Source organism: Lepisosteus platostomus, chromosome 17 (assembly GCF_059453375.1).
Source record: "Lepisosteus platostomus isolate fLepPlt1 chromosome 17, fLepPlt1.hap1, whole genome shotgun sequence".
Lineage (NCBI taxonomy): Eukaryota > Metazoa > Chordata > Actinopteri > Semionotiformes > Lepisosteidae > Lepisosteus > Lepisosteus platostomus.
In genome coordinates, this window is record NC_142627.1 from 19,653,638 (window position 1) to 19,676,821 (window position 23,184).

General features: G+C 37.6%; 1 protein-coding gene across 3 annotated transcripts in view; it reads right to left on the minus strand.

Annotated features, from left to right (window-relative positions):
- The window catches only part of prkn (parkin RBR E3 ubiquitin protein ligase), a 157,796-nt gene extending 134,823 nt beyond the window's left edge, over positions 1–22,973 (minus strand). The window contains exon 1 of one of the 3 annotated variants that reach the window (XM_088610594.1): positions 22,885–22,973. In XM_088610594.1, coding sequence (XP_088466720.1) covers positions 22,885–22,891 — 7 coding nt within the window. In that variant the 5' untranslated portion in view covers positions 22,892–22,973. Of the gene's footprint in view, positions 1–21,997; positions 22,853–22,884 lie in introns of those variants that run through there. The other 2 variants (XM_088610592.1, XM_088610593.1) reach the window with 2 other exon arrangements.
- Between the last annotated feature and the right edge of the window lie 211 nt (positions 22,974–23,184).

Genomic DNA, 23,184 nt, shown 5'->3' on the forward strand with positions numbered 1-23,184 from the left:
GCCACATTTTTAAACTGATTAAACACTGGTTTGAAAACAAATGCATTCCTGAAATAAAGAGTCTACAGAAAAGCAAAGTTTTGATTTTATATATAATGTAATTAAATGTATTGAGTGGACTTTATTCTTCTAGTAGCCCCATTCAACTTATAATATACTGTAAATTTTTACTTTTCCTTCTTATCATAATAAACATCTGCCTTATGAATGAAGTTTAACAGTCTAGAGACCATTATTTTTCAGTAGACAGTAGTTACAAATTTATGAAGTGTTCTGGAGAAACCATGTTTAATTTTGACCATCTGGTTGTCACAATACTTTTCAAGCATTAAATCACTTTTAAAATATTTACTTTCATACTTAAAGCCTCGTATGATTTGCTATAATTCAGTAATTATTCTCTAGTGTTTCACATGTTTAATTTGCATTTCTAGGAGGCGGGGTTGTAAAAATAGTTTTTATGCTCTTTTTATGTCCGGAGGTACAAATTAATTTAAAACTTCATTTCTTAAATTTGTTTTTCAGACTTCTAAAACCCAGTATAGATAACTCAGGTGACAGACAAACAAGAGAGAGAACTAACAGCTTAGATTTAAAGAACAGCATCCTACAGTAGGTGTAACCTATAAAATTGTCTCCATGGATTCTTTTAATATTATTCACCAAAAGCCATGGTTTTGCATGTACTTTTTCAGCATTGTGATTAAAAAGAAAAAAACACGAAACAAATACGATGAGCACTTTTCTAGCTTGTACAACCTTAGAAAAGCTAAGGAGTGCCAGATTGATAAATTCTGTATTGGAGTCCCCTCAGGTTTGTTGTCTCAATCCTTTATAACAGTGTTCAGCTACAGTCAGCTGAGACTTACACAGTGGCCTATGGCAATATAACATTAAGGTAATAAAACAGGAGAGACTGAAGCAATTGAAGCTTAGGGAAACCATTTGACAGCTCCCTTTAAAAAAAGCCTAAAACATGGATAATGAACAAACTCATAAATACACAGGCCTGTGCTTATTAGGAAATCTGCAACCCCATGTGTACCTTGCTACAGAAAAATCTGTACTGCACTCAGAGAATTTTGTAAGTCACATTATCTCTTGCTTCTTATTCAAGGGAGCAGTTGACCTTTTTATATTCATTAATTTACAATTAAATGCAGCTAAAGTATTAACATTAAGGTATTAACGATAAACTCTAAAGAAACACTTTTATTTGTAGATTTGCTCTTGCATATCTCCTTAAAGCACAGTTCCTACAGCTGCACACAGAGCATAGACAATCTCAAGACGTCAGCATATTGGAAACAACATCATTCAGTGGGGCATAAAAAGGTTATAATCACAATACCTACCAGCATTTATATGCCTCTGAATTTTCCTCCTATTTCTCTCCTCTCTTTTAGAGGTGGCCTTTGCTGACCTAGCAACCTTCTGCCAGCAACTAGCTTAGAGCCGGTGGTTAGGTTCAAACTGGCTTTGTGTCTTCAGGCCAAATTCTGTCAAGAAAATCCCAATTATATTTTGTGAAGGCACCATATGCACAGAAGTAGGGCTGCATTATGATAATTCACTGGGTCCCTTCACCCACCCCCACCATTTCCAAAGGCAATATCAATTTTATGCTACAGTGCCAACAGTCTGGCCAAACAGCTCATCATTTCGCTAACCTTTGTGGATGCAAGCTTCATATTTGAACATCCAATGTTTTGTGGCAGGAATGCCTCATCTGCTTTGCATTTCTCAGTCTCTCTCACTCTCTCTCTCACTCTCTCTGGGTACACTTTGCTTGGATATATGAAAACTTAGGAAATTACAACCTCACAATTTGTACAACATTTTGTGAAATCAATAGAAAATCTAAATAAGCAAAATGAAAACAGTTTGCCAAACCACACTAGAGGACCACTTTGCCTGTTCATCTCCACAAGTTAATTTAATTATATTTTAATTTTGTAGTTTATATTTAATTTAGCCTTGTCCAATCAGCCTCAAACACACAAAAGCAGGTGGCTCACATGTCCATCCTTGCAGTCTCATCCAGATTGATGTGTCTAGGATACGTACGGTGTAGCTAAACATATCTTTACCATGGTAACTTCCAATAGTAAAACTAAAATACAGTGAAAATTTACCACATTTCCAACACAAGCTGTTATTACTTAGCCAGGGAGACAGACAGTTAAATTGATCTTATAAGCGACAACATTCTGGTTACAGTGGTATTAAGTCTAAACAGACATCTCCATGAATTATTTGACAGAGACTGAGAGGCATTGAAAATGCAATACATTTTATTGGTTACAATATAGATTTGTTATATTTGTAATGCCCCTCAGTATATGAATATCAATTACCTTTGACTGTTTCACTACCCCAGAAATCAGAACAAATTTCTAATTCTGCTTCATCGAAATTAAGTGAAAGGAAGCAGCCTCCGAGGTGCCTCCAGGTTCGTGAAGTTTCAATGGGATATGGGCTGTGCTTCCCCCTTTCAGCCTTAACCATTAGGGAAAGCAAACTATGTTTTCCTCTTTTTTAACCAATGGAGCTGACCCACTTCCCCCTTAAACCCTGCAGGAAATGAACACTTTTTTTCCTCTGTTCTAATCACAACCTTAAACCACTCTGACTCCACAACTGGCCAATTAGACCTGTCTCCTGGACCTGCATCCTGGACCTTCTTATAGCAAGAGCAATAGTGGAACACAGCCGCCACAGACCTCACTCTGGTGCCACTGCGCACACATTTCTCTCACTCACCGTGCTCTCAGCGCAGACTGTCAAGGGGGCTGAGAGACATCTGCTCCATCACAATCACATAGCCATAGCCATATACAGTACTGTACCATGCCACATAAGTAGGCTCACATTTGACAGACTCCAAAAAACGAGGTTGTTTTGTTACAAATATGAACCGTACATTGAAAGAGTTGTCAAGCACAAAGCCAAACAGGACTCTGTATGGGAATGGTCTGGTGTGAAAATTCTCTCACCAATATGGATGATCGCAGAGATCGAAGCACATTCAGAGTCACCTCCAGCAGTCAAACTGGGGATAGGGCCCAGAGAGCTTATAACAGTGGGTGTGAAAAGGAGGGCCCTGTGAACAATAGTGTTTCACATTGGAAAGTGACGAATCACTTTTAGAAGCAAGCGCAAATGTTTTACATAATCAATGAAAGTTAATAGAATTTTTTTTTTCTCTGGACCTGTCCTGTAAAATAATTTGTATCAAATCTATAAAGAAATATGAACACTGTTTGCTTCCTTTGTTGTTAATCTTCATTCAAAACCCAAAACAACCAGTGGGAGAGATGTTAAATGATATAGATCAGATTACTAATTGTATTGATTGTTATTCCTTGTTTGATTGTCCTGCCCAGGAGATCCTACTGTATATAGCCCTTAAGTTTTTATCTTGTGATAAAAAAATCACTCTTTTACAACAAATTTTTATAGGATAATAATAATAGAAGAAATCCAATTTAGAGCAATTGTATACATCTCATGTTTCATAAGTAACAGTAACAGTACACCTCAGCGCTAAGAAATCATTAATAGTGAAATTCACAAGACATTACAGGTCAGCTTTGTGATTATTGATTTTTCATTCTTTAAACGCGTTGGCACTGACCTTGCTTGCTCGCAAAAACATCCATTCAATTGGTGATGTTTCCACTTAGTCACACGAGTTGAAATTACAGCAATAAAACCTGCTGGTATATAACATCTGTTTATAATATGTTATTCAAAATATCCACTATGTTGCATTACAATTAAAAACTGGCTGACAGATCCATTTTCTATTAGATAAGTATGATAATAATAACAAGGTCAATAACAAATAACTTCAGTAATGAAAATGGCAAAAAGCCATTAGAGTAATATAAAGTACAGTACTAGTCACTCCTGCTGAAGGTAATCCAACAGATAACACCCCTAAGCTAAGGGTGGCTAGAGAGTGAGATTCTGCCATATCAGCAGGTCCGGACCTTCTGGTGATGAGGTAATGTGCTTGCCTTGGAGGGCTGGGGTTCAATTTCCCTCCAGGAATTGCTTATTCCTGAGTATCAGAGTTTTTAAAACCACCTATAACCCACTGTAAACAGGACTCCAAACTCCAAATTCCAAATTGCCTGGTGTTGTGAGGGATCACGCTTATAATATACAGTACAGTACTGTAAACAAGGTTCAGATCAGCAATAGTTTATAGGATGTGTATTAAACATCCTATAAACTCCTACTTGTATTAAACCAAACTGTTCACTTCTAAAAATGATGCTAAACATTTTAGAAAGCTTCAGAAATATTAAAGTATGTATGTTGAATTGTTTAATTTATTATACCCCATAATTTCTTTAGAAACGTAAAAATTGTTTGAAAAGTACTGTGACATTAAAAAGGTTTGCTTATTGTTTTGCACTGTTTCATTTGCTAGTTCAAGTTTCATTATACTAGGAAAACCATATGGTATATTGTTACAAATTGAAACCTTTTTATTGTAGCCTACAGTACTGTATATCAACTCCAGCGCATGAGACCAAGAATTCTGAGTGCAGGTTAAGTAAAAACACTTATTCAACTTATTCAGCCATCATCATGATCGGTTCTTAAAGATCTGTTAGAAAAGCTCCTACACTCCTACTTGACAGTGCTGGTCTCTTGCTAGATTAGCACCTGTTAGTAAGATTACCCTTTCAGAGTATTCACAAAGGTCGTGTAGTAACTGTTGTAAAACCTGTAGTATAGCATTTTCAAATGAAATGGGTAAAACTTGATTTGAGGTTTCTGAGGTCTGAATTATCCAAGATTATATCTTCATTTGTATGAAGAGTCTGTGTTCAGATCTGTCACACAGTGAGTAGTCGTCTGAACACAATCAATACTGGAGCAAAATGTCATGCTTACAGTAACCTTTACCACACAGTTTTAACAACACATAAGTTTAGTTTACTCCATTGATTAGTCAGTTGGTGTTTTCTGGATATAAGGAGCAAAACTAATAGTTTACCTCCTGTACTATATGGTGTAGCTCTGAAAAGTCAAAAATGGGATTAAATAACCAGCCCCACTTTCACTCACTACTATTGTTCAGGACATTTAAAAATGCCCACACTCATTAGTAATATCAAAAAGACTTCAATTAAATTTAACCAGACACAGCAGTCACACCTTTACATTTGTGTAACATTTATTACCAAGATCAATAACTAAAGTGAGTTATTACTGCACATCAAAGACCCAAAGAACTGAAGAAATACAGTTAATTCTGCATTTGTTTGAATGAGTGAGCAAATACTAAGCTTCTATAAATGGTAAATTACATTTTCATGTAATTGAAATGTAGATTGATTGGTGTTCCTCTTTTAAATTCTATAATTTCCATCATTTTCATATTATTTCAGCAAGACAACCTCTTTCTCAACAAATGATGTTACTACAGGACAAGGACCCTGAAATATGGGAAGTTCAGTACATGTGATTTTCTTGGTCAAAATAAAAAAACATTAATAAGAAAATGGCATCCCAAAAGCTAAAAATATCAGCATCAGCAGAATAATAATTCTATGAATGCATAGGTTTTACTGAACCATGTAACAAGCTAATTCTAGAATTTTCATCAGCCCTCTTGAGTAAAGAAATGCACAAATATAGGTTTTATTAAATCAAAGTGTTTAAGGCTATCAGACTACTCATCCCAGAAAAAAAGACCTGAATACTAAACTCACATTAGAAGTGTCAAAAAATCAAAAAAGGAGAAAAAATATAATCTGTGGATCAGTTCTCAGTTAGGTTAACAGAATCGAAACACAAGTAAATTCCTCTACTAGGAGTTTTAATAATTTTTCAGCTTTCCTTTTCAGAACACAAAGATGTTGGCATCAAATCAAGTTATAATTCTTGTCGAAGTCCATCACTGATTTGCAGGACACTTGGTTCATTCAGCGCAGAAAGAGCACTAGCCCAAGCACATCATATCTAGCTCATCTGCTATCTGCAATAAAGCAGAAAATACCAATCCTTCGATCTCCTATGCATTACTTCCAAGCCATTTCAGAAGTGTGGCTGTTTAAAATGTCAAAAAAGGGTTTCTTCATCTCAAAGAAAAAATAGGGAGAAAAGACAAAATAAAAAAAGTGTAGGAAATTACAAAAAATCTAACCCACCACCCCTACTGATTCAATTTACGATTGAGCTGCACAGATGGGCTCTGTTAGAGCTTGCACTCCAGGATACAGTCAATACAATCAAAATGAACATCACCCCAGGCCTCAATTACTTAAGAGATAGGTACTTCAGGCCTTGAAAATACCACAGCTCCTCCATCAGTCAATTGTTTTTATTTGTTGTACTAAAAATGATCTAAAACCTTTCCTGTATTTTAAATGTTAAGAATTTCATTAGGCTCAAAATACAACAACAGAATGTTCAAACATGATGTAAAAAGTGGTTGTACTTGACTGGGCTATGATACCAGACTAATATTGAAAGATAAAGTTGTTACTGTCAATTCCAGAACAGTTACTGTACTGTATATTATTAATTGTATAAATAATCCGCATTATGCAACTGAATGAATCTGGTTAGTTGGACTGAACCTTCCTTTACAAGTCCCGAGTGCTGTGTAACGCACTTTATTTTATACATTATTACTACTGGAAATCTGATACCTGCTGCAGAATACTGGGAGGAAAGTCAAAATCATCCCTCTCCTGTTATTACAGGAGCATCGTATTTAATTAACTGAGAACAATATCTCACTAAATGGTACGATTCTGGACAGAATTTCAATTTTATGGTTCTAATAGAAAACAGGGAAACTGCAGTAACCTTTCTGGTGCTCAATCAAAGTGAGGAAAGATTCAATTAAATGAAATCCTTCAGTGCCATACACAAAATGTATTGAAAATTATTAGTAGACTTAACATCGTCATTAACTGTAATCCCAGATGGCATTTATTCCACCACTTTTACCAGAATTTACTAAACTATAAGCGGAGAGAGAAACCAATAAAGAAGGAATTACTGAAGTAATTACTCTGTGTAAAAAGAGAATGCAAAGTTAGTCTCTAATTAGTCGGCAATGGGGTATGAGCAATCCTGTCCCATCAATTCAGGAGCTGAGAACATAATGTAAAAATAAAAGTGCTTTGAAGACCAATTGGATTTGGGAAATGAAAATCCTATATTGTAACTTTCAGTATTTCAACTATGTGTTGAAAAAATGCATCTTAACAAAGAAAATATGACAATACCAGAAGACATCTTTCCTGAAAGTATCCAGAGAAGGGACACAATACAACTAAGCCAGAAAACCCTATAAGCACCCAGAATACAGAAAATGGTAGATTTTCTATATCTGTATTTCTATATATAAATACACTGACACATATACCAACTGGAGCAAGACGAGGAGGGCTCAGAACATAATGTACCACGCCTAATTAGACAATGCAGCTGGGGCAGTGTTTCACTTGGGCTACCTAAAAGGTTAATTGTTTGGCACGAGAATAGTGACGCATGCTTTATTCTCATTAGTAGGGCAATCAGTCAATTAACTGCTCAGGTGGCAGCCTCCAGTCCTTACAAAGGTTATTGACGCTCCAGGAACGCACTATTAAGGCAACTATATAGTTACCTTAAAGTTTCAGCGTAGTTGTGTGTTTGAATTTGCTCTACTCCACGTGATGTACCATTCCTCCCCTGCAATCATTGCAATCACTGACTCTTGGGCAAGGGTCCTTCTGTTGATTATGTACTGTATATCAAAGTTGTCCAGACCCTGCCATGAATGCCTGGCATTCTTCCCTCATGAGGCTGAATTTGTGCAGCACCTCATTGACATTTTTTGCATCACTGCTGCTCCAGCAGCATTCACTGAATGTTTTGAGAGAACAGGGACCTCTATAGACCAACACTAGGTTTCCTGCTCCAAGGTGACTTTGTATTTCTCCTGGGTTGCGAGATTCTCTTTCTTTTCTCCATTTATTTCACGTTACAGTAAATCACAGGTGATGGCAGTAGAGATTAGGGGATCTGTGGAGAGAGGCGCCTCTTGAGTGTTCACTTATACTCCAGATCTCCTCAGGACCCACAGCACCTAGGATTGTGCTTTCTGAGGTCTCTGGGTAGAACTCTGATCCTCCTGTTCTTAAAGGCTTTGAGCCCCGATGCAGGACTGTACCATAAGGTCTAAGCAAGGGCTCAAGCCTAGACATAGACATCTCTTTCTCAAGATCCTAACAAGGTCAGCAATTCTAACATGGGTCCGTCTCATTTATTATTTGACATGGTGTTAAGTCCTGTTATGGATTTCAACTTCTCAAAACATTGGGGCCTTAACTAGGAGCCTCTGAAGTGCTGCTTCAAGACATGGAGCAACCAGCACATCCATCTGGGAAGCCATCCAACCTGGTGGTTGCGAAAGCTGGAGTCCATCCTGGAATCTTAGAGTGCAAGAGTGAGACACTCAACCTAATAGAGGTCTGAGTTTGTGGTTTCACCAAGGCCCAAGCCAAACACCCTACAGACTCACTCCCTAAGGAGTGAGTGAACTGGTATCTGACCCACAATACCCATGCTAGATGTATAGGCAGTTCTGGCTGCCTGTTGCCCATTTACTACTAAATGGCATGCAGAACAAGCTCCCAGCTGCATGCTCCCCCCTCTCTTCTTGCTTCTGTAGTTTGGCCTGTGGGATAGTCTCAAGTGGCTTGAGCTCTCTTGCTGCTTTTTTGCAGCAGTTTGCGGTGGTGAACAAACCTCTAGCCCACTAGAACCAGTGGGTTTGCACTAGCTGGCCTCCTGATTCCCGAGATTCCTGAAGAAGGTGTTCACCCTAAGAATCTCCCTGGCAAGTGTGGAACCTCAATGTGCTTCTCCCATGTTCCTCATTTCCAATCATTCTTCAATCACTAGGCATAACATGGCCTTGATGCCTTGTAATAGCCAACCTTCCGCATGAACCAATAAGTGTTTATGGAGGTCTTCCAGAGTGCCATAACCCTATCTTGTTTCCAGCTGCTACCAAGCTATCTACTACTACAACCCCTGGTTTACTTTTTGTAAACAAGGCATGAGGCCTGGTTATCTCCCGGGCCTCTACGGTGGAGTGTCAGTATAAGATCTCTACCTTGAAGCGATGTTTACCTTACCTGCTTTAAGTTTCTATGGCAAGAATGCTATGAAGACAGCTCAACCCTCTATGGATTTAGGGTGTGGTGGTCTGCTTCTCATGACCCTCGTGTCCTCTCATGTCCCTCTCATGACCCATCATTACCACAGCCTCTACATGCTAGTCGTCCTGCTGTGAAACAGTGTGTGTACTCCTGCACACTGAATGAAACGCAGTCATTGTCCTTCTAAGTCACTGTATAGTCTGCCTCAGAGAGGTGTCAGTCCTGTGAAAAATGATGATGGAAAAAAAATGTTAAAAAAGCTTTGTTGGAGGAAAACAATAAGGCAACTACAGTGCGTGAAGCAGGAGGGTCTGATTAGTTGATTGCGATATACAGTACTGTGTGTATTCAGCCAACAGTAACAAGGACACCTCTCAAAAAGGTAATAGATGCATATCTTTTCAGGGAACTTGGGTTATAATACAAAGCATTTTTCAGTCTGTAAAAAGTGACTAATCACCAACTGTGCCTCATCTTGCTCATTTTCTCGCTAGTATCTTATTGAGCTGAGGAACCAGTTGTTTCTTGTAAGATCTCAAGGAATCAGCTTCAACAACATGTCTCCAGTGCTTCCTCATCTCAGTCCTAAACCCCTCATTTTCCTCTCAAGTATTATTTGTGAAATAAGTCAATACACAATATTTTAAAAGAGGTCTGTCCATTGCTTTACAGAACATTAGTATAACATTCCTTAATTGAACTTCCAATTGTCAGTCTACTGACAATATTAACTCCATGCCAGAATCTAGTATTTGTAATGAAAAGTTTTGCCATCTGCACACAAATGTTCACTTGTCTTACTTTCTTCTGTTCAATTCTGAATTTCACTTAAATGTTTTATAATAATCTAACTTCGTTTAATCTTTGTGGCATTGTGTATGAGAGCATGCATATACGTACTGGTATCAGCAGTGTTGTTTTTTGCAAGGACATGTATCATAATCAAAAGCCAATATTTCAAAATCATTTCTAAAGCAAAACACAACAGATCGGTAAAATGCAAGAACTGGAACATTAATCGAGAAATTGAAAACGCCTTGCACGGTAATATGAAAATTACAGTTATCCACACATCCTGAGCTCCAGTAATGTACAATACAGAGATTTGTGTCACAGTTTGATGCATTTTTATGAGGACTATGATGATATAGAAAAGTGAGATAAACATGCACATTCAGGCAGCAGCTGTCTTGTCACTCCTCAAGCTGTGATGCATTTTTGAACTGAACTGTTGTTACCATCTGGCACTGTCTGTCAAAATCAGAAAGGTATTAAGAAATTTACTGCACATTGGTCATTAAAGAAAGTGAGAAAAAAAATGGTGAAATGTTAGACTTAAAAAATGGAATGGTCAGATCTTTAAAAATGGAATACTTCTTCTTGCAGGTTATATGACAGCATGGACAAAACTATTTTTTCCTGTTGTTCAGTGCCATGATGTGTATTTTAACAGAAATATTTTTTTGTTAAATGCATTCAATTCACAAGCTTTTAAGAAACTCATTTTTGGCAGCATGGATTAGTGGTTTGGACTATGGATAGCAGAGGGTATTAGGTTCAAGTGCGCTAAGCAGATGTACTGTAGCTATTGCAGTCTTGAGCAAAGTGCTTTGCCCCAAGAGCTGTAGTTTACCCAGCTGTTTCAATGGCACTGTCTGGGAGATAAATCAATGACACACTAATGTGCTATCCAGAAAAATCATGTCTCATCAGTCTGCTTAGAGCTTGCAAAAGACACTTTGGTTTGAAATGGATATGAAGTGCAGAGCAATATTTGATCATTGTCTGCAACAAATTAAGCTAAACTTTTAAATTTAGTACTGAACTTTCTGTTCAGAGCACACATACTGTACCTCTTCATGTAAAATAACAAACAGGCCTACATAACAAGCAAAATATTTTGTTGGTTCTATAACCATAATTAAAAAAAAACTCAAGACGAAAGAAATTCAACTCTCAGAAACTTTAAGTGATAGTGTAGAATCTCAACCTTTCTTTTATTTTCCTTTTCTATTTAGATTTATAGAGCTCCAACTGATGAATTCATCTGTGTCCATGACATTTTGGTCATAATCAATAATGTAATTTTATCCTCAAAGTGGAATTCAATTAAAGTTCATTTTTCAAACATAATTTTATTTTAATCACTAATCAAAGTCTATGTACTGATCTTTAACCATTTCTACACTATACAATAATGTTGTGTGCTTTTCTGCAGGATCTTTAGTCCTACCAGCGAAGTCATACCTCTGCCTTTCCTACAACTGTAATGCTTCTAGTTACACAACAATATACAGTATATACAAAAGTATACAATACAACTGTGTAGCAATTCAATCTTTAAAGCCAGTGAATTAAAAATAAAAGCAAGCAGATCTGCAATCCATGTCTTGCAATGATTAATTTAGGCATAGCTGTAAGAAATCACACATTCAAAAGTAAAAACTCTTTATTTCTGACAGAGCATATTGATTTTAAACCTACTCAAACCGTGAGGCAGTAAACATGATTGAATAGGTACTGATATTATGAAGCAACAATTTATTTTATATGCTACTGTAGACGTGCCTTACAACTGGTAGTTCCATATTTCAAACTGCTGGAATTTAAATATTGGTTATATATCAATACAGACAGTTGATCATTTGTAATGTACAGTATAATAATAAATATCCCTAATTCTTCTCAAAAACAAAATACATTTGAAATTTGTGGCAAAACCAATATGTATCCCACAAGGAAATGATACTTATCAATAGAACTGCTTCTGTACAGTATATGTGTTGGTGTTTGTCTTGAAAGCAGAATACACCACAGATGAAGCACTAAAACTCTTTGATTGAAAACCAACCAATCAAGTTTTTTGGTCTTTGCCCCGGAATTACTACTTCCCTCGTTAATTTTGTCTTCCAGAACATTAGACATGATCAAAGACCTCAGCTTAAACCTCTCTCGCACTGTAGCTGGTGACAGACATTAAAGTGGTGCAGTATCAACACACTTCCAGGATTATGGACAGGTTCAATAACAAACAGTGGTTGCAGACCTCAGACCAATGCATTTTTAAAGCCCTTCATCATTAGCACTTAAACCAAATTGTTCACGGAATGGCAAAACGATCCACTGCCTGACAACCAGTTTGAAGCAAACAATTTAAGATTTAACCAGCTCATTCCATTTGTGTGTTTTAAAACGGGATAGAGTTCATGATATAAGTGGACTGCAGAGCGGTTCAGATTGACAATATAATTACACAAACAACTGAGGTATGTCAGTATGGTGTATGCATAAACACACACACAAATAAATAGGTAATGAAAAAAACAAGTTCATTTAATAACATGGAAGAATGCAATCTGCAAAAATCACCTGAGCAGAAAATCATTAATTTTTATAAAGGCCAACACAAAGTACTTTTTTCTATACTGTGATTCTCCCCTGAATGTGGCTTTCTCATTATCGGCACAAAGAGCTGACTTTCATTTTATGAAGTGCACTATCTCTGAATAGTCAGACACTCTCTTCATAGGGTGGCTAGAATTTAGAAATCTTCCTGAGATTATTAAAAAAACTTTTTTTTTTCTGAGATTAATGTCTCTCCAAATGAACTGTCTTGACCTTACGTACACTTTCACAAAGAGTCCACTAGGCGTGAGACTGATCAAGGTCTTAAGTACAATTTGAGACATATTTTGCAAAAATCAAAGCAAAATCAAATGGATGATTGTTGAGTAAAGTGCAATAACAAGCTACATGGACCGTTCAACTAAGGACTCTAAATGGTGCCTTTCTGTCACTAACAGCAGTAAAATATATGCTGTAGAATGACGTGGTAGAATATCATTGATAAATTACAATGCATGCCTACAGGGTCACTGGGATAGCTTAAATTGGAAAATTCCAGCCTTCCAGTTCATTCAAACACTTTACAAGCAGGCTACAGTGACCTAACAAGAAAGCACTGGACGCATAAATAAGCATATATACATTTTTATGCTGCTCATCAATTTTAATTGCTTTAAGAACTATTTGTAAAAAAAAAAGTTGGCTTTGTCCCAGACCATGAATTTCCTTATCTGATCAAATATCTGGCAAAAAAAGAAATTAATTAGCTGCAAGATCTGAAATCGCCATTTTATTACACAAAAAGAGAAATAAAAGGGATGCTGAATACTCTCCTCCTGTGAAACTGACATGTACCATCTCTCACATGTGCTGCAGTTCAGAGCACAGTCCTGGGGACCTGACTTTAAAATTAATGTCTATTTAAAGAACAGCTATAGCTCAACTGAGGGCGATGTTTAATGCAAAGTACATCACCGAGCACAGGGAAAAGTGTTCCAGCTGGTTTGAAAGGTTCCTGCCATTTGGTTACCATGGGGTATTTCATCCCAGAAGTAGTACATTAGACTTAAAATGCCTTTATAATCCCGAAGAAAAAGTGCGGAATAAATCAGTTTTGCCTGCTTACTCCCTGCAATGGTACAGATTGCATAGTTATACTATGAAAAATATTTGTTTCATCTGCTGCTGCAAATTGTATATTATTTCACCGTATCTCCCAGCTCAACTGTGAGCAAGGTGCCAATGGCTGTAATTGTCATTGCAATTGCATGTGGATATATGCTGCTCTTTTTGACAATGATATGCGTTTACTATATCCTTTGAGTCCGTACGATATCACCAGTACGTTTGTAGGTTGTATTATTTCTTTTTCTGCCAAAAGCACCCGCTGTTCTATAAATGGTGATGCCACATCTCCTGATACCTTCCTCTTAATGAGGAGTGTCAGTTGTGCAGACGATCCATGCTGATGGCAAGAGAGCTGTCACTTTTATTGAAACTAGTCTGTGCAGTCTGGGAAGCATACAGTCCACTATCTAAATGAGAACATGGCTCTTGGGAGGGAATGTGTTTATGCCTTGTTGTTATTAAAGTCATAGGGGACTGTGTACGCGACAAACACTAAGTTTTGCATCCAGTCAGGAGGCAAAGGATGAAATCAAAAATGCTTGGTGACAGAAGCAAAAGCATGAAGAAAACAAACATAAATAAATGCTAAGAAGATTATTCACGCTCTCTCCCAGACCTCTCTACCACCCAGACATTGGGGAAGGAGGGAGAATGGGTCACTAAAAATCAATAACAATTTATTCTCTCCTTGGACTCTAAACAGAAAAAGCAAATAATACTGTCACCTCTAGTCTGCCCCAGGAGCACAGTCAAAAACACTCCCTTGCTGTTGTGTCATGCACTTTGCCTTTGTCCTCTCTTTTGTATATCTGTAGCCAGCGTGCTGACAATGATACCATCCTTGAGTTGCTCATGTTGTACTGTATAAAGGCCTGCTGAATGCCAGCACGGCACACTGTGGTTCAAACTGCTATATAGAGTCTAAGCCAACTTGGAAGGTATGCTTGCTTCACAAGATGTGAAAAACAAATTCAACCAAAGAAGATACAGGAAACATACTGTATTATATAAAGAAATATGAAACAGGCTTCACTTAGTGCAGTGACAGAGAGCAGGCCAGTTTGAGTATGGCTCATGTACTGTACATAAAGCATAGGCTGAGGATTACTTTGGAACATTGTTTTTACTTTATCTTTAGGAATGTCCTGTCTTTTGACTTGTGCTTAGATAAGCAAGTAGTGAAATACATATGAAAAAAATACATTTGTACTCTTTTTTTTGCCTTGTTCAACAGAGTCAGCTTAAGGCTCGCTTCATAGCAAATCTTTTTTGTATTATTATTATTACACTAAGTGTGCAATGTAAACTACATCTACTGTACAGATTGGAGAAACAAAGACTTCATGAAACACCAGCAATCACATACACTGCTTCCAGATTTCAACAAGGCCTTCACTGTTATCTTTAAAATGCAACAGCTGTTATTTACTTCCCCTTACTAAACCTACAAAATGTTTTGAGATGTGACAGCAGCAGACACTCGATGTATTCAGGATTTGCTGTGGGCTGTATAATTTTTCTTTTGGAAAACGTCTACACCTGTACCTGACTCCTGTGAATCTTAAACATGTCTCACACATTTATGCAGATGTACAGGCTCAAGTAGTGAATTATGCAGATACGAATCCTCATTAGAGCAAATCCCTCCTGTGTATTTATTGTTTGGCATTCCACAAACAGGTGGGAGATTCAGAAGTATCTCAAAGTGCAGTATGTCTTTTTACTCTTCTAATAAATACAAAGTTTCTAACACTGTAGTATATATATCAAAATTTAGAAAACACATGTCAGTGCTCCACAGTCCTCAAAAATGTACAGTATTTGACCAGCAGGAATTTTATTGAGCTGTTTCCAAAGGCTCAATAACCTACCCTAAACTGTGAAGTACTTTCTGTAGGAACCCCCACATCACAGTGGAAAGGGGGGATTTAACAGAGTAATGAAGCAATCTTTTGTTCATAAAAAGCATTTCATTTTCTTTCTGTCATTGATTTTACAAAGACAGATGCCTTTTGTAGTATCTTCTTGCCATTAATCATGGTGCTGTGTTTCCTGACATCTATTGGCCGTTTCTTTTATAGACATTTTGTTTTCATTGCAGAATATGTGCACTTAAAATTTCTGTTACCTTCTATTAAATAAGCCACCTCTCTGCGAATTGAGCTTTAAATTATATAACACAGCTAGTTTAAAAACACAGCTCCTTGTTGTACTTCCACACAATTGTACATTTCAGAGGTTATGAAACTGTCATATTTGTGCAAAACTGATGAAGCGACATGGGTTTCATTACACATAATATTTTGTTATCTTCTGTTGAGGGAATCTGGCAATGGAAACTACTGTATGTGTGACAAGACAGCAGAACTGCAGGAAATAAGGGAATGGGAAGCTAAGGATGTACTGTATTGCACTTCAATGAGTTCTCCTTATATTGAAAACTGCTCGAATTACATAGAGCAGCAGTTAGGAGTCTGGACTTCCAAACCAGAAGTCTGCGGGTTCAAGACCTCACTTCACACACTATTGTGTCCTTGTCCTTTGGAAAGGTACTTATCCCTGTAATGGACCAGCTTCCCAGACAAAGTCAGTCTGGGCGCCATGTGGTCTAAAATGAGAAACTGGGGCATCCATGGAGTAGATTAAGCAATGATTACCTTAGAACGCAAAGCCGTTTAGAAAACTTGTCAACGTCCTGAACTTTTGCAAGACTCCTACAAAACAAGCAGCAAATAAAGCACACCAAAATATCTCGGCCTTGTGATATCTCAATTAGTTTGACAGTATGAGTCAAGAATCCTCTCCCTGGAGCTCAGACTCAAAGCACAATGTGCCTTTGGCTCAAATACGGACCAGTCCAGTGCAGGAGCTTGGGTTTAGTGTGAAAGAAAATTGCTTCTTACTGTCTTGTTATGGGCTTGGTATAGGGATAAAATGCTGAATGGAGAAAAAAAAAATATGAATGTGCCCCCTTTTCGCAGAAAGCAAATTTGAAAACATGAAAATGAAACGGTCAGGCACAGGATTAGTTCCAGAGATGATTTGTCACCAGATGAAAAGGTCCAATGAGACTGACTCCCAGGAGTTTCATTTAGAACACTGGAATAATATTTTTTTATTCAAGATGTAGCACTCAGTTTTACGGAAACCGTAGAAAAACTATGTAACTCTCATTCTGGAATGTGTGTATAATGCATAGGAAAAGCAAATTTGTAATTACTGTTATACTTACAGTATGCACAAACATTTAAATCATTTTACAATTAGTGTTCTCAGTATATTTAGCAGACAAGTTTATCAAAAATGACTGAAAGAGTTAGGAGTTTCCAAATACAATGCATAAGGAAACTATTGCCACAGAAACATAAGTAGCAATTCAAGTTCAATTAAAATCTACAATAAAGAAATAAGCAAGATCATTTTGTGTACGAGTGAGAAACTAGGATGAACTATTTACTTATAACTAGAAATATGACTTTTAACTAAAGTCTGATAGCGATGTTTAGTGAAAACAGGTTATTGCAGTATTTTGTGACATAAGCCAACAATACCAATTTGGTGTACAGAGGTTGCAAAGCTCATCCCTTGCTTTTCAGTCAATTGTCATTACTTTGAAAGACTTCGACAGTACAGTATGTCTGCACATTGATGTCACTGTATACATTTGCACACTTCTCCCTGCCTCCTCATTAAACACAAACCGAAATAATGAACTGTTCACTTCTGAAATGCATGGTCACCTCTCCACAAATGTGGGTAATATGCTGTTTATGCTAATAAGCAGGTAATCTGTCTGACAAATGCAGCCAATTCCAATAACAAGCAATGTCAACTAAAAAAACAACAACACAGCACTGCAATTAAGACAGCAAATTATGCAGCCAGGTCAGGGGCTCAAGATAAGTCCATAAACACTGCTTTAGTTAAAAGCACTTTATTCTAGGTGAGCTTCAGCATCATTAGTCACTTTAATATAGAGCTGAACAAGCTGGAATAAAGTTGGGCTTGATAAAGTGATGTCTGGCTATTGATGTTAAACCTGCTATTAACAGATTTAAGTACACAAAAATGCTTGTTTCGTCTGTGCTACAGTTTATTTTTATGTGTTCTTATTTTCATTTATCTGACATCATCCATCATCTTTCCGTCTTAATACACTAGAAAATAAAAGTTAAAACCCTGCATCCCCTTTTAAAGAAATATTGTAATAGCCAAGCTCGCAATGTCAGCTTCATCAGGGGATGGCTGGCTCCCTGACTCACGCCATTCTTCCCAAGACTCTGACCACTAATTCCCATCACAGTGCTATTCTCTTTCATGTCCATACTTAAGGCTTTAGACAGCTGCTTAACACCAATTCATTAGATCTGGATTCGATCAAAGTCTCTTTCTTCTCTGTTAATGGCTGCTTTCAAGTACAACAATACCCTGGCTTCTGAGTTGTTTAGATAGAAACCTGACAACTGTCAATACAGCCATATCACGCCTTCCCATCACCTGACAACACGCCATGCCGGTGTAATCTTCTACGACACAGAAAATAAAATTCAGTGTTTTATAGCTGTCCCTTTTCAGAGAATCAAGAGAAAATCAATATTATCTCAGGTACTACATGATGTTTATAAGTAGTGTGTATTTAAGACCTACTCAGCGGCCCTTTTGAATAAACTGGACTATCTACATTCTAATTCTCCCACTTTTGTTAAGCTTGTCATATACAGCATATGCATCAAGAGATGCAAAATATAATGGATCTAACATTTGTCTACTTCCAAAAGCCAGATAAACATAAATATGTTTAACTCCATACGAGCATCGTACAGTACATGCAGTCACTTACTACATTATCAGGGACATGCAGTCAAATGATGACTATCTTGAGCACAGAGTAGTGGGCTAGAGAAGCAGGACAGATATTTCTATGATCTTCCCAGATCAGAACCCTACTCAGATCTCAAACCTATTGTGAACCTGTGGAATCTTTGCATTGTGCTGTTCCATCACACAAGCCAATACATCACAACTTTAACTGATGGTGACCCTGCTAGAAGAATGCAATGCGATTAGGCCACACATTTTAAGATCTAGTGAATACAGCCCACCTCAAATCTGAGCTGTAACTGCTACTAACAGAGGCCCAATATTACTTGGGGGTTTCTAATATTTTTGTCAGTGAGTGTTTGCATTCATTCAGGATGCAGAAAATCACAGAGTCTTCCCAGTTAAATATACTGTATGTGCATGAACATTCTGCAACCTTGGTTTTAGCTACAATCATTAAGTCAATAAGTACTGTTGCTACTTTGCAGATCTGATTTGAAAAAATAGCAGAATACTCATTAGATATTACAAATCTACATATGACCTTATTGGACAAATGAGAATTTCAAGATTTAACTGTGGATCACTTAGATTTTCTTTAGCATTCACCTTTACATGAATCCATAAACATAAACAAAACATTTCTGATAAGACATTGCTGACTTGAATTGAAGTCTTGTCTCCGTTTGTCTGCATCAATCACCCCTACTGTGGCCCACAGTACAATCAAATAAGGCTTTCCTATTTTGGTAGATTTACCTCAGTAATCTGATCAAGAAACTCTCAGTAATATTGTAATGCACTCTGACTGTTTAAAGATGCTGTTGGGAAGCATTACACCGACAGAGGACTATTTCTAAACTTCAGGAAAGTGAATGTACATCAGAATTACTGCTGATGAATGGAAAGAGCAAAAAGACTGGACAGGTATCACATTGAGGTGGTCAGGTGTCAGATTTAATGAAGCTGTTGCAGGTTACAATGTGCTGTCAGCAGCACTCCATCTTCTTATAGTTAATAAAAGAGAATAGATCCTCCCTGAAAAAATAAAGAGATCTTATTGAATGTCAAAATCAATATCGAATGGTGATTGAGCCTCCAAGATATGTGGCTGTCTATTAGAGCAAACATCGTGGCACAATAGGTAGCACTGTCATGTTGCAATTCAAGGGTCCTTGATTCAAAGCAGGCTGTCTGTATGGAGTTTGCACGTTCTCTCCATGCTTGCCTGGGCTTTCCTTAGCTACTCTGGTGCCCTCTGACAATCGAAAGACTGGATCCAGATTAACTGAAGTCTAGAAAACGCCCATACATTTGCATGGATGGTTGGATGCATGTATGTCCTGAAATTCCGGAATTAAGTTGTAGTCCTGGCTCACATCCTGTTTTTGCTGGGTCAGACTCTGGTTCACCTAACTCCTTTAAGGATAAAGGAGTTACTGAATATGAATCGGTGGTTGATTGACTAATGAGGGAAATCAATATGTTACCGGAGTGCCTTTTTGTAACGAGCAACATCCCCCAGGGTCTTTAAAAAACACGACACTAATATGTGGTAAAGAGCAGAATTGCCTCTTCAATATGTCCACCTAAGATCAGACACCGGTAACATGCAGCCCTTTCCCAGTTCCCTATTCTCCTCCTCAATTGCCACACTTATGTTAGTACCTTGGCTCATTCTTCCAAGTGGTACAGTGGTACTGTAGATAGCCATGGCCTGTCAAAGCCACAACAATATCGACAATTGTTCTCTCAGATGGTGAACATGCCTGCACGCACATTGATGGAACAATTTAACCACACTGTAACTCTGGAGCTCTGGTTAGGTTTTTATTATTACTTGCTTGTCTGACAATACTTGGCTGGGGTTACACACTGATAATGAGCTCCTAGTTATACAGCCCACTATTCACACGGCTCCAATCAGTAGAGCTTTAGATCACTGAAAGCTATAAATAAACATGGAAACATTCAGCTAATGGGAGCCACACTCTCACAAAACTACAAGTTTTCAATGCAAGGGGATAAACTTGTCGTTTTATTAGAGACTAGGATTATACATACAGTATATAAATACTGCAGTATGGCTCAATCTCAGAGTTTAAGGAACATCTTTGGGAAAAGCTTACTTTTAGATGTTGTATAAAAAAGGTAATGTACTGAATTACACTCCAAGCTTCAGGGCAAGCGATTTGCAATTAACTAATTAAAGATCTAGATTTGTTTTTTACTTTTCTGAAACTATGGTGGTAAAGGTTTTATACAGTACTTGACGCCAGAAATTTTAGGAATTCTTCTATTAGGATTTTTAGAAACTCTTCTAAAAATATATAAAAAACATTTTTTGTCTGATTTTATACTGTAAGTCACAATAAAATGTACAGAAAATACAGTCTCACATCTCACATCACACAGAATATTCTTAGTTCAGACAACTGCTACTAATTATATTATTACTATTGGCCTACTGTACCTAAAATAAATGTGATAGGTCTTCCAGAGATTCTAGAGATGCAAAATACAGAATGTTGATGAAATTCCAGGTTTCCAGCTGTACTGGAAGCATATCTTAAACATAAAGAGCTATATTTAACTAAAGATTTGACATGAGATTAAGCCAAACAGACAAAGATATAAACAGCATAGAAAATTCCACTTGTCTAAACAGTTTGTCTGCCCTAGGTATGGCTACTGTATGTACCTCCAACTGGTCTTCAAAGTTTTAATACTACCAGCAGTAACACTAGTGCTACAATATCATCCTAAAAAAATCTCAAATCCATCAAATATTGTATTTCCCCTTTAGCCATTTAAAAAAGGAGTATCCTGTCTGAAATGCTGAACAAGCTCTTTTTCCAATCCCATGAAAAATTGTTTTGTTTAGAATAAAGTTTCTATTAAAGTTACTGGTTCTGGAAACAACACAAGATATGAAGTGTTTTGACTTCACATAAAGACCTGCTACAGTTCTGCTAACGAATTTCACGGTTCAAGGAGATTGAATCAAGTTAACCTTGAGATTTTGATACAGAAAAAGAAATGGGTACATTCGACAGGGAAATGGTACAGCTGTGTCTCTTTGGCTTAATTCAGAACTCTGGGTCAACACTTTTTACAGCCCTTGCCTGGCCAGAAGCTTGCTTTCAAGATTTTGAATATGTTGTTTATGAGCTCAGGGTGGCCCAGTGTCGCAGTGGTTAGTATTGCTGCCTTGCAGTGCTGGGTTTTGGGGTTGAATTCCAAACTGTCTGTGCAGGGATTGTATATTCTCTCTGCGTTCATGTGGGTTTCCTCCAGTTTGCACCGGTTTCCTCCCACAGTCCAAAAATACATGTGTATATTTTGAGAATATTAGCCCTGGTGTGACTGTGTGCGTGCCTGTGTGTCTGCCCTGCAATGGACTGGCGTCCTGTCCAGAGTGTATCCTGCCTTGCGCCCCTTGCTTGTCTAGTTAGGCTCCGGCTCCCCTGCTACCCTGAACTGGAAGAAGCAGCTCGAAAACAGATGGTGGGATATATTACCTCGATCGGTGTTCTCCTCAACGCCTTTCAGTGTCAGAACTGCCACCTTGTTTAAAAAGCAAGGGCTCATCCACAATGTCAGACTCTTGGCTCCATGCTGCAGTAACAGCAATGCCAGCTACAGCCTTCATAATGAAATTAACACTGTTCCTACAAGGGAAACACTCTGCAGATGCTTATAAGTATTTTAATAATGTTCAAATTGCAATCTGATGACTAATCATCTCACTGCCTCAGATTTTAACAATTCTCACAGTCTCTCTAAAACTGGGATTAAGAGGCACTACATAAATATTGTGCACTGAATCTTTTTCATTGCGTCTGTTGTACAGAATGACAAGAATGTATGGGGAATTTAAAGCTATATACCCTACGTACCTAGTTATGTGCGATAGCAATAGCACGTAATTAAAAACGCTCATTATCCTATCGATTCACAACACCTGCTAATAATGAGAAGTGCACAGAAAAAAAAGAGCCACAGAGAGATCACGTGACACCCTCAACTAACCTCTGTCAAAAGCTGCGTGGAATGTCTCAGGATTTAATAGGTATCTCGTGGCTTATTTGTAGATAAGCAACCAATTTAAACAAAAAAGTAATAAACAACGGAGTGGGAAATGAAAAGCAGCATTAATTATGCAATGGTGTCATGCACTATACATTTTCTTCAGTACAATAGTATAGTTTTAAGATTAGAATGCGGAGTTGAGGGGACTATTCCCCGTTTAAGCGTTTGATTTCTATAGCTGGGATCATGAACTGCAAGCCACTATTTACCATCTCCCGTCGTCAAGCTGAATTACAGGTTAAATGCACTCTTTCTTATTTCGAAAGAAAAAGAGAAATCAAGAGAGACACGTCACACAGTATCACCAGTCACATACCTATCATGCTGAAGAGACGCAGTCTCTGACAATGTGACACTGACAGTCTACGCACACGTCTCTGTTTGTATTTAAGCCTATGGCCTACGACATCCCAGGTCACACTGCATCAGCGCACGTGTAATGGTCCCTGAAGCATGTTGGGAAATGTAGTGCCCTTTTTTCCGTTTCTGTTTCAACGTTTTCGTGCAACGATTTACTAGATACAAACGTAACTTATTATGGTTGTCATGATTTCTGCTACAACTATTTTAAAGCAACTACTGAGTTTTATGTATTTTATAGCATGCTTCCTCTGGT